This window comes from Centroberyx affinis, unplaced genomic scaffold (genome assembly GCF_046629955.1).
Source record: "Centroberyx affinis isolate AG114_WGS23_722 - 3 ecotype Tasmania unplaced genomic scaffold, CSIRO-AGI_Caff_v1 ptg001393l_1, whole genome shotgun sequence".
Classification (NCBI taxonomy): Eukaryota; Metazoa; Chordata; class Actinopteri; order Beryciformes; family Berycidae; genus Centroberyx; species Centroberyx affinis.
The window spans coordinates 143,580-155,651 of NW_027279875.1; the positions used below are offsets into that span (position 1 = coordinate 143,580).

The 12,072-nt window shown below is 41.9% G+C and overlaps 1 protein-coding gene across 4 annotated transcripts; it reads left to right on the forward strand.

The window, feature by feature from the left end:
• The first annotated feature begins 1,565 nt into the window (after positions 1-1,565).
• Positions 1,566-10,690, forward strand: rassf8b (Ras association domain family member 8b). Of its 4 annotated transcripts, none has more exons than XM_071526190.1 (8): positions 1,566-1,677; positions 3,770-4,120; positions 4,773-4,996; positions 5,378-5,566; positions 6,427-6,501; positions 7,579-7,701; positions 9,566-9,692; positions 10,575-10,690. In XM_071526190.1, exons 1-8 carry the CDS (start codon positions 1,566-1,568, stop codon positions 10,688-10,690), a joined length of 1,317 nt encoding a protein of 438 aa, XP_071382291.1. The 4 variants fall into 4 exon arrangements, with proteins under 4 accessions (XP_071382291.1, XP_071382292.1, XP_071382293.1 ...); XM_071526191.1 differs by having other exon boundaries at positions 4,773-4,982; positions 5,367-5,566; XM_071526192.1 differs by having other exon boundaries at positions 4,773-4,969; positions 5,363-5,566.
• Positions 10,691-12,072: the final 1,382 nt, after the last annotated feature.

Here is a 12,072-nt window from a genome sequence, read left to right on the forward strand (position 1 = left end):
CTTGCATTTCCAGGCCCATTTTGTTGCTTTGGTGGTGTATAACCACCAAAAGACCACCATGTTTAACTTGCAGCTGAATGCGAGTTCACGCCTATTCTCAAGGCATTCTGGGAAATGTAGGAAATCACTAACTGCAATAGAAGTAGGGTGAGGAAAAGTGGGTATAACAAAAAGGTAAATTACACTTCATCACAAAATAACTCCTGGAATGCATTGAGCAACACAGATTGATGATATACAGCATAACAGTGTAAGAGTATCTGAGGGTTGAATTTTCATCGATTTTGTTGTCATGCTATTGTCTGCCCCCAAAGGCAAAATGTAATCAATTTAACAAATTAATTCAGTTTTAAAGCTAAAGGGCAAAATATTCTTTCAAGTAAATAACAATTCTGGTGATCTAGGAGTTTCAGTGACTGGAGGTTTAAGGGTCCATGATATGTAAACTCAAAAATGAATAATTATGATTTTTTCCCATTTGGTTGATGAATATTTAGGATCAGCATGTCATAGCAAATGAGCTGGGTGCATCCCAACTCAACTAGAAGACCCCCAGCCAGTCATGAATATTTATAAAATACCAGTAGTCCAAGGAGACTCATTTTAATATCATACAGACCTAGCGGACTTGCTCGCATCCCCACTTACCATCTACAAATCAGAAATCTTGCCCCTCATCATCTTGGGTTAGAAGGAGGGGGAGAGGTAGGGAAAAATTGGGTGTGTTCGTGGTTGTTCGTCGTTTTTTTGTGTATTTTTGAATTTGAACTGAATACTTGCATTGTTTTAAAAAGTTAGCACTGGCAGCTTTAATAGTTCTTGTCTGTGATATTCTTTATACGGAAGAGGATTAGGGCCACATATGAAAAATGTATTTGAGTTCTGACATTAATCTCAGAATTCCGAGTTTAAAGTTAGAATTCTGAGAAAAGTCAGAATTCCGAGTTTAAAGTTAGAATTCTGAGAAAAGTCAGAATTCCGAGTTTAAAGTTAGAATTCTGAGAATAAAGTCAGAACTCAGAATTCTGACTTTAAAGGAATAGTTCACCCAAAAATGTTAATTATTATAACTTTATCTACTCATTCTCATGCCAGTACAAACTGGGTGAGTGTTTTTTCTTCATACAACTTACCTGGAGTTCTCCAGGCTCGCTGCTGGAGGAGCTTCTTCCAGTGAATGGGAAGTGAATGGGGAGCTGGAAGTTCTGCTTCAAAAAGGGCAATAAATGTCCATAAAATTACTCCATAAAGCTTGTGTAGTATAATCAAAGTCTTCTGATGCCTGACGATCGCTCTATGAGTCGAAAAAAAACGTAATTTGATCCATTATTTCATGAAAATCCGAGTCGATCGCCATTGCATGTACTTCCGCATTACCAAACCTCATGAGATGGAGGTCGCGCAATCGCACACACAAACCTCATTCAAGTATAACTGAATATTTTTAATCCTGCACATTTCTTACTGGCAGCAGGCCTGTAACTTTCGTTTCTTCCTTTTTTCCTAAAGGATGACTGACAGAATATTGTTAGCACCCCCTTGTGGTGTGGAGGCATGAGGGCTGGATGAAGGCCATGGAGCTGAAAGTGTGGGTGGACGGAGTGCAGCGGATCGTGTGCGGGGTCACAGAGTTCACCACATGCCAGGAGGTGGTCATCGCTCTGGCACAAGCCATTGGTAAGTGCACTGCTTACTCACCACAGTGTATGAGCAACAATGTGCTGAGCTCTTTTCCTGCACAGGTGAAAGATCCACAGAATAACCGAGAAGAATGTGAGTGGCAATTATGTGTCATTGTTAGTTTTTATGTTGGGGAATTCACAACCCAAATCCCAAACATAAATGCATATAAGCGTCTGTACAAAGAGGTGGATAATCCAAATGTGAATGACAAAGACCAGCACAGAATTGTTGAATAAAGAGCGCAAGATAAAATTCACTCCACCTGGCTCCCGGGCTGAAAAACTTTAACAGCTCCTGGTGTAAATGATGTTTTGTCTATTATTAATCCCTCCTGTGGGGATTCTGTGCTGTTGGCCATGTCCAGTGTTGGCAAGGCGGCTTGTCAGACGAACTGGAGATGATAGATTGCATTGAAATGAAAAGTGACTACAGGGCACAAGTAGAGATTTTCACCATAAATGAGCTGCGCAAAACAAGGTGAGTCACACAATAGACTTTTGCTTCACTGACATGCTCTGGACAAAGAAATGGGTTGGCACCTTGCTTCTGTTAGTCTTTGGATATGTATATATTTTATTCCATATTCACATTTTTTGTTCTTTTGTGTGGTTGGTTGAAGCATAATTCAAACCCTTTACCTGTCTGCCATTCACAACAAATGTGTCACAGATAGAGGAAATTATTTTGTGACTGGCTTTCCATTATGCTCTCCCTTATATGAATTTAGGTTTAATAGGGAACAGTCAACTTCAGAAATGCTGCATGTTATTCCTGTGGTACAGAATAGTCCAGACAATATTTGTGAACATGAACAACACTCTCCCAAACCTAGAAAGTGGGAAATTAAGGAGTCAGACTTGAGATGTCATCAGGCATAATGTATGGAGCTTCTGCATAGAAAATAAAATAAACATTCTGTGGATCCAAAACATCAGTCTCCCATTCATTCTGTATGGAGCAACTCCAGACTTTATACCTGATGACATGAAGTTTAGGTTTTCTTATCTCTGGTTTTGGGAAGGCTTTGTGCACATTCACAAATGGCGACTGGACCATCCAAAACCATAAGAATAACATATAAGAATTCTTAAATTGAGTTATGTTCCCCTTTTAAAATGGACAGATTTATCACTTGCCTTTTTCTACAGGGATCGCACACTAGCTCTAGATAGATTTCTTGGAGAGTTAAAATGCATGTGTCTGTCACAGTGACAGTCGAGCAGGAATTATGGCGTTCACTGTCTTTTGTGCTCCCCATGCCTTTTGTCCGGGCCGGGGCACTTTGATGTGAATGGCTGCAAGCTCAAGCCATAGTGATGAATGTGCTTCTTTTATGAGGGCACTTACTGTGCAAGAAGGGGGGTGTTCTGCTCTTATCTGTATGTGTACAGACATGCACGCAGGCATGCTCACACACACACACACACACACACACACACACGCGCACACACACACACACACACACACACACACACACACACACACACACATATACAGACACACACACAGGCTTGAACCTTTAAACCTCCCTTTTTATAACACTATCCCTTTTTGTTGAGCTGAATTTTCCCGCTGTAAAGTTCTTTCACTGAACACATTGGTACATCTCTTTGAATCTACCTACGGTGCACAAGCGTGGGAGAGTTGTGAATGCATTTAATGAATCTGCTGTAGGGAACCTTTCATGCTCTTTACTACTGAACTTTTTACTTTCTAGCTGTTTTTTAAGTAGGCAATTTGACCAAGATGACATCTTTATTTACAGCATATCAGTTCATATCAGAAGGTCCACTGGGCGTTTACACCATGAGGGCATATATTTCTATATGGATCCCCCCTAGTGTATAAAGGCGATACATACTGTATGTAGGGTGAGAACTCACAGTTCTCTTCTTACAATTTATATTTTTATTATAATTTTTGAAGGAACAGTCCACTGAAACACACGCACATTTCGGGCGATGCCTTCCTCCCCCTAGTGTGAATGCCATGATCTAACCATTTAGCTGTAAATGAGCAGTCATTAGTCAAGCAATTTGTGCAACTGAACACTTCATGAATCTAATTTTCTTTTCTTTTGTCTCAGGACGCACCGGCAGATACACTTTAATCGAGAAATGGCGGGACACAGAACGTCACCTGGCTCCGCATGAAAACCCCGTGGTGTCCCTCAACAAGTGGGGTCAGTATGCCAGCGACGTTCAGCTCATCCTCCAGCGAACCGGCCCGTCGGTCAGTGAGCGGCCCACGTCCGACGGTCAGGCCCGCGGTCCGGAGCGCGGCTTCTACCGGCAGAGCCTCCCCCCCCTGGCCAAGCTCCGCCCCTCGGTGGCAGACCGCTCGCTCAAACGCAGGGAACCCAAGCGCAAGTCTCTGACCTTCACCGGAGGGGCCAAGGGTCTCCGGGACATATTTGGGAGAAGCCGTGATGCAGAAGGTAGCGTATTTAGGTCCCGTGTTTCTTCAGCTATAAGTCACTGTCATGTTTCCAGTGGATCCCCACATAAGACTTGGAGTATCTAGTATGTAGCCTGGGTCCCAGGAGGGGACTGAATGTACTAAATTTGGGTTCTGAGATGATTTATGTATGGAAGAAAAAGACTGTGATGCACAGGGGAATTTTTTTGTCAATGCTGATAGGCAACATAGCCCAAGGAGTTGTTTTGTTATTGTTGCAGAGATTATATGTCAGCTTATTGTTGTCAGGGAACATCTTAATTGCTTTTTGACCTTGGGTCTTAGTTTGTTTCTTTTTGCTGATTGCTGATCTTATACGTTGTGAAATATTTGCCTTGTGCATCACCACCCTGAAGCATAAAAACGACACTAATGTGTTTGGAACTTTAATCTTTTTTCTTTATTTAGTCTTTATTTATAGTAAGGAGATGCCTCCCACCAGGAACCATAACCATCGAAATATCTTATTACAGTGGTTAACAGTGCTTGTTGTCATTAGTTGTGGACATACTGTATATGGATTTATGTTTATCTCCATTTCTGCAAGTTGACATTTCTGTACGAGTGCCTGCTTTTACTGTATATATCTCTCTCTTTCCCTCCATCCATCCATCCATCCATTCATCACCCAGCCAAGCAGGCACAGCAGCGCGGTGTGAATCTGAGCCTGACCAGGGTCGGAGGTGGCGGACTCGCGTCTGTCCCCGGGAGTCCGGCCAGAGAGCTGAGCCGGCTGGTGCAGCTGCAGAAGGACAAACTGCAGGCCCTGGAGAGCCGCCTGCTGGGCTGCGAGGCCGAGCTGCGAGACTGGGAGGAGGCCGCCGGCGAGGCCAGCGAGGTCAGTAACACCACAGCTGCCAGGGCGACTTTATTTACAAGAAGAGGAGTAGTGTGCGTATCCAGCCTGGGCAGCCCAGGTGCTGGGTAGAAGCACTAATGGAAAGATATATCTGCACACTGGATTCAAGCTCTCAGTACTTTATTGAATCTTTATTGCATTTTTGCTCTATTACTCATCTGATAAAGCTGAACCTGCACCCTTCCCTCCTACATAAATTGCATTTTCAGAACCCTTATTATGTCCTCTGATGTATTTCAAGCTCTATGTCACTGTCTACATCTTACTATTTACTATTTATAATTGCTATTGCTTTTTTATTAGTATTTTATGTTCTCTTTGGGGCAATAAAGATTTCAAGTCTATTCAATTTCCATTCACCAGGGAGGAAACCTGGAGGAGGAGCTGCTGCTTCTGGAGCAGCAGGTGAGGAGGAACGAGGCCGAGGTGGAGGAGGAGGAATTCTGGCAGAACGAGCTGCAGATCGAGCAGGAGAGCGAGCGGCAGCTTCGGCAGCAGCTAGCGGAGCTGCAGAGCCGCATACGGGACTGTGAGGCCAAACTGGTGGAGTACCTCACCCGCATACAGGTGAGCACCGGGTGACCCAGGACCTCACTCCCCTGGACGCTAGCTGGTTGGGTTCATATATAGACAGCATGTATATACACTACCAGTCAAAAGTTTGGACACACACATTTTTGTTTATTTTTAATGTTTTCCACATTTTAGAATAATAGTATAGCCATCAAAACTATGAAATAGCACAAATTGATATATTTTAGATTCTTTAAAGTAGCCGCCCTTTGCCTTGATGGAAACGCAAAGGCTTTGGAAAGAAATTCATACATAGGCATCAACTTCACTATTTATATTTGTCTAAGAAACAAATTTCAAGCATTTAAGCATAAGCCTTTAAATCAAAATGGCTTTAAGATAATGAAAAACATAGTACTTATACATGCAATACACTACCAGTACTTTTGACTGGTAGTGTATATTAGAACCCTTTTTATTTCCCATGCAATCTGCCTGTACATCTTGGTTACATGATTACCAAGTTTATTTCCTGCCGCAACTTAAGTATTGTTGGTACAGAGATAGATTGAATGTCATTATATAGCATTTATGGGCAACATTTTGGTGCATATGAAATATAAACCATAGTCATGACCCTTGACCTTTTAAAACACACAAACAATAATTACTGCTGTTTGCCTTTGTAGGGCTGTGGTGTTCTCATTTTCTTTCTGTGGAGATCGTTTTCATTGCAGTTCCGCTTTCTTAGATTGTATCAAATGGAAATTAATCCACAGGTATATTCTGAAAAATGAGAGAGACAATGCAACAAATGTCACACATAAGCCCGTTTCAAACCCATGGCATTATGAGCATGCAGAGTGTGTGTTTGCTCATAGGACAGCGTGTTACTCTTATTATCTGTTCTATAGAGTATGGAGGCGGGGCTGGAGCAGGAGCGGCTGCAGCAAGAGGCAGAGCTCAACCAGCAGGCCAATGAGGAGGAGGTACGACCCCGTCCTGACACCTTATCCCACCTTGGTTACCAAAACACAAACCATAGCATGCAAACAGACATGAATGTATTGTTGTTGATTTACAAAGATCTCATCCAGTTCTCTATGGATGAAGATTATCTCAGTTATGCAAATGTTAACATTTTAACTTGAATGAGTTTACTTTCCAGAGTTTGTCCCACACAGAATCAATTAAATCAACTCAAATCAACGAAATCAAATTTATTTAAAGCACATTTTACACAGACATGTCACTTTAAACACACACTTAGAACAATAAAGAAGGTAAGCAAAGATGTTTTAGTAATAACAATTATAAAGTGTTAACCAAGCTCAAAATAACTAATATAAGCACAACACAGAACAGAAAAATGAACAAAACAACAATGCAGAGAGGGAGAGAGTGTGTGTGAGCATGTGTATGTATGTGTGACCACACATGTAGCTTTGTAAAGAGCCACCTCCATTCACAATACAACCCTATTTCAGGGGTGCATGCAGCTCTAGATAATGCATATGCATAGATCTTAGCTTGCTTTTCAGAAATGTAATCCAATCATCATTCAAATCCAATCACCAGTCAACCACAAGCACTGACCAGATTCTGAATTATTAAGTGTCTGTTCAGTCTAATAAACCTGTGGTTCCCAAAATGGCATTTGAAACCCCTCAGGGATGCGTTAGCGGTTCTGTGTGGCCCCAGAAATTGACAAACTGATTAATTTTAGTATTATTTCATACACTAGAATAGAAGCGCTCTCAGTCTCCCCAGCTACAGTGTAAACAGTTGTGCGATTCTCAGCTAAATCATATCTAACAGCAAATATCTTCTTGGATGGGGATATCTGGGGCAAATCTGATCAGTTGAGAGACATTAGCCCAATGTAAATCTAATAAGGGATCTTAAACATGACCAAGTTTAGAAACCCCCATCCTAACCAGAGATGAGTATGACACATAACACTGTGTTGTCTTTCACATCATCTGTGTGGCTGACATTTTGTTTGCTGTTAATATTCTTGAAGGTTATTTGCATGAGCGTTGGCTTTCACCTCCTGTGTGTTTCAGGTGCGAGTCCAGCTGGGCAAAGTGAGGACAGAGTTGGAGATGCACAGCCAACACACGGTGCGGCTGGAGAGCAGCTGCCGGGCGTTGGACCGCTCGCTTGGACAGTCCAGCAAGAGACTACAGGTCCAGTTCATATTTTACTGTTTGTATTTAATTTTGTTTTCCAAACTCAGAACTTTATAAGGAACTTGATGGCAGTAGAGTGCATACCTCTGCCAGCAGTCTGCAATTGTCAAGATACGCCAGTTCCACATGTTGGATTTTCACCATAATTTCTTCCATGCCCCATTACCAGCAACACATTTTCATGACTGGACCTGAAATGGGTCTGCCTGTTCAAATTCTAGACACTTTTAAGAATTGTATCTGATTATCACAACACCACATGACCAATCAGCTCTATATCCTGTTCAGTGGCCATTAGTGCTGCCCCTCTACCACTGGAACAAATTTTGGAAAAATTAGCAGAGCGGTTAAGTGGAAATGATCTCTCCAGTGCCCCCATGCTGTATGATTGGGCCAGTAATGTCTGCTGATAGGCACACAAAGTTTTGTGGTATTAATTCAATCTGTTCGGAAGTTATATGCCTTTTTATGCGAAACCATGCCCACTACCACACCCCCCTTTGGCCAGTTGGTGTGAAAAGTAAATCAGTTCTTCCTTGTCCCATGACCAATCTTTCTACAAAATTTTGTACAAATCTATTCATAACTTTTTGAGATATCCAGCTGACAGCCAAACAGACAAACAGACAGAATGGGGCAAAAACCTAATAATTATAAGATTCCCTTTGGCATTTTGCTTAAAAAAAATGGCTGTTCCAATTACAGCATGTTACTCCACAGGAAGATCATTCCATGTGGAAGATGGTGAAGTTTGATTTCAGAAATATTTTTTTTTAATTCTCATTAAACAAGTCAGATAGGTTTGGCTCCATGGGGTGTGAAGACTTTAACGCTTGCTATCTGAAAGGTCCTCTGAACGCAGGTGAACCCACAGAAATCTAAGCTCATTTAGTTCTGGGCAGTGAAGCAAAGTTTCATCTCTGGCTTCCAGGGATGTATGCTGTATCCTTGGCTTCTTATATCCCAGTATGGATTGAACTGCTATATGTACAGGCCAGGTCCAGCAGGGTGTGGGAAGTGTGAGGTAATGAGAAGGGGAAGGGAGGAGGGTAATACAGCATTCTTTGGCTGATTAGAGAGGGGCCTGAGTAAGTCCACAACCCCTTGGCTTCAGTTGCGTAACCTTCTGGGAATGAACTCATCTCAGCCCAAAAAATTCCTCTTTACCCGTCTTGACTGGAGTCCCTTGTGGATTTCACCTATTAAATCCACCTCAGTCGCAAAGGGAAGATGTAGATGAAATGGAGGGGAGTGGAGGTTAAAAAAATAAAGATTTTGAAGCCTGAAAGAAATGAGACATGGATTGTGTAAAACAGGGGACTGTCCTTCAAAAGGCTTGCACTGTTGTCCCTGTGTGTGAGTATGTACTGTGTAACTCTACACTGAATGTCTGAAATATTAGGAACATCTCCTTGATATTGAGCTGCAGCCCCTTTTTGCACAATCCACATCTTAGTTGTCTCAAAGCTTAAAAATCCTTCTCTAACTCGTCTGCTTCTCTTTATCTACATCTCCTCCTTTGTGATTGGTACAGATTTAATAAGTGAAATCAATAAGGGATAATGGCTTTTACCTGGATTCACCTCATCAGTGTACATGAAAAGAGGAAGTGTCACTAATATTTTGGACATTCAGTATATGTTGTCAATATGTTTCTGCATCAATATCAGCAAGACAAATTCCAGTACATTCATTGTACTCGGCGGTTCAAGTAATTCTGTATCTGATTCTGCACTCAATATTGTGAAGGTGGTCGTAATATTTCACACACTCACATTACTCAACTTGCACACCTGCTTTACATTACGTCAGTCTTAGGCGAAGCCCCCGTTTGGTTCTCATGGTGTTTTTCCCCCCACAGGAGAAGGAGCAGGAGCTGGAGCAGCTGACAAAGGAGCTGCGACAGGTCAACCTCCAGCAGTTCATTCAGCAGACTGGTACCAAGGTCACCGTGCTGCCTGCCCAGCCCGCTGAGGAGAATAACAATGGTAGACACACACACACACACACACACACACACACACACACTAGAGACTTGTCACAATATCATCACCTTGGTAAGAAATTCAATTGAAGACATGTAAGTTAGGAAATTGACATGCATGTTTTTGTAGTATAAATATGGACGCAGTGCCACCCTGTGGTCATACTGAGCATGACAGGTTGGACTTCAGCTGTTGGACCTGAAGGCTGTTGTGCTGTAACTGCTTAACATAACAACCCCACTGCTTGGAGCAGATGACTAGAAGTCATGAAAATACTGCAAGACTGTCACAAGACCATTATTTGGTAGAGTGCCCTAAAGAACACTAAATTTACCAAGTGGAGTAGTTTTAATTCATTCATCACTAGTAGAGTCTCATTTTGAAGATATGACTATGAGGGAAGAGCTATTTGGTGGACACAAACTTTATTCTATGGTAGTGTTTTAAGTTCTGAAACAGGAAAAATATCGCTATCTTCAGAAAAATCTTTTCCTGTCACCTTTATCATCTTGCTGTGCTGCAGCTCCAGACTTTACACCTGATGATATCTCAGGTTTGATATCCACCATTTGAAAAAAGTGGCACTTTCTCTTTTAATAGCACACATTTATAAGAAATGCAGTGTGGCTGGATTATAAATGATAGTGACCCAAATTATTGTATAGTAAGAAGAAAGAAGAAGTAAGAAAAGGACTCTTTAATTGTTGATTGTCCTAGAAAGATTGTCCTAGAATCCTAAGAATCCTCTGTTATTCCTATAATCTAGGACCTGGATCATAGGAAAAACACAGAGGATTCTTAAATTCAGTAGTATCCCCCCCCATGTTATGGCTGGCTAATCAATTAACAGCCTGTTTCTCTTTTTTCCCACCCCTCTTGCTACAGAAGTGGAGTCTGGCTCTCTGAAGCGACTCGGCTCTTCACGCCTCTTACCCAGCGACCTCCGGACTCTTCAGAACGCCGTCTCCTCCAGCCTCAACCCCGAAGGCATCTATGTTTGACCCTAAACTGTCTAGGAGCCGTTATTTGGGCGGCAGGGCGGCCTGGCGATTACCAGGACTCGTCCCTGTAGCCGGAAGGCCGTAGAATCGGTCCCCCCATGAGCCCAAGTGTCCAAACTGCTGAAAAGGGGGACGCAGGCAAAAAAACAAATTATTCCTGTGGAGGATCGAGAGTGTCACAACAACAAAAGAAAACTTTGACCAGAAAGCCTACATCTGTTTTACATCTTTCCCTCTGTGCTCATAAATCCTGCATTGGCTTGTCTTCCATCATACTAGGACTGAAAGTCAAACTGATGTCAATACACACACATGCGCAAAATTACGTTTTAAATCTGCTGTATGTAGGACAGAGGGTGAGCGAACACTCCGGTCCTTTAGTCTACAAAGGCTGCTTTTGATTTTGATTTTAGCCTTGTGTGGGAAACTTTGATGTGTTTCTGATGACTGAGGAGGTTTGAGGCAAACACTGCAGGTTAGTTGTTAGTTCTGCACTGTTTTGCACAGACATAAGTTATCAGGATGGAAGGTTTGGACACCTATATACACACATGCATACATGAGTACAGGCACTAACACAGACCCGCACCACACCTATGCTATAACCATAGCCATATCTGATTGCCTTACTCTGGTGTTGCTAATTTAAAGCCAGAGGTCAATATGTCTATATTTCAGTGTCACAACAAAACACAAGGTAGCTACTGTACACTATGCACCATTTAAATGTAATATTTGACAAATCACCATTTCAGGTGATTCATAGTCACAGTTACTGATGTCAATATAACTGAACAATGGCTCAAATCTTTTTTTTTTCACCTATGAGTTTGAATTTTTGTGTTGGTGTTTGAACGGAAGAAGAAGATCCCACATATTTTCCATGTTTAGACTGCAATGAAAAAATCTTAACCCATCAGATATAATAAATGAGTCAAGAAGAAACAAACAAAAAGAAAACAGATGTAAAGCCCCCTCCAGTGGCCTCATTAGCTATTCGACGTCTGTTTTTTTTTTTTTCTTTTTTTTTCAAATGGGCTCCAGAAGCAAATCATTAGTTTGGCAGAATCAACTGATTCCTGCAGATGCCTGTCATGTCGCCCTAGGTTCAGCTGTACATCATTTTGATTTGCATTGTGGGATACTCATGAATCTCTTTTTTTTTCAAATCAACCTTTTCACAGGAGTTTTGGAAATTTGAATAGAGTGATGAGGTTGCTGGAGGCCTTGGAGCCTGCAGAGTAAATCCAGCCTCTATTATAAACTTTGCCCACAGTGACTTCTTACCCCAGTCTGACCACTAGGGGGCAACAAAACATATGTTATTCTGATAGGAGTCTTCCATGTTCTCTATTTACTACACCTGTCTTCATTCATTTCCT

Coding starts and splice junctions, on each gene's coding strand:
- rassf8b (XM_071526190.1), top strand. CDS start 1,566: ATGAAGGCCATGGAGCTGAAAGTGTGGGTGGACGGAGTGCAGCGGATC. Junction 6,502..7,578: donor AGCAGGCCAATGAGGAGGAG/GTACGACCCCGT, acceptor TGTGTGTTTCAG/GTGCGAGTCCAGCTGGGCAA. Junction 9,693..10,574: donor CGCTGAGGAGAATAACAATG/GTAGACACACAC, acceptor CTCTTGCTACAG/AAGTGGAGTCTGGCTCTCTG.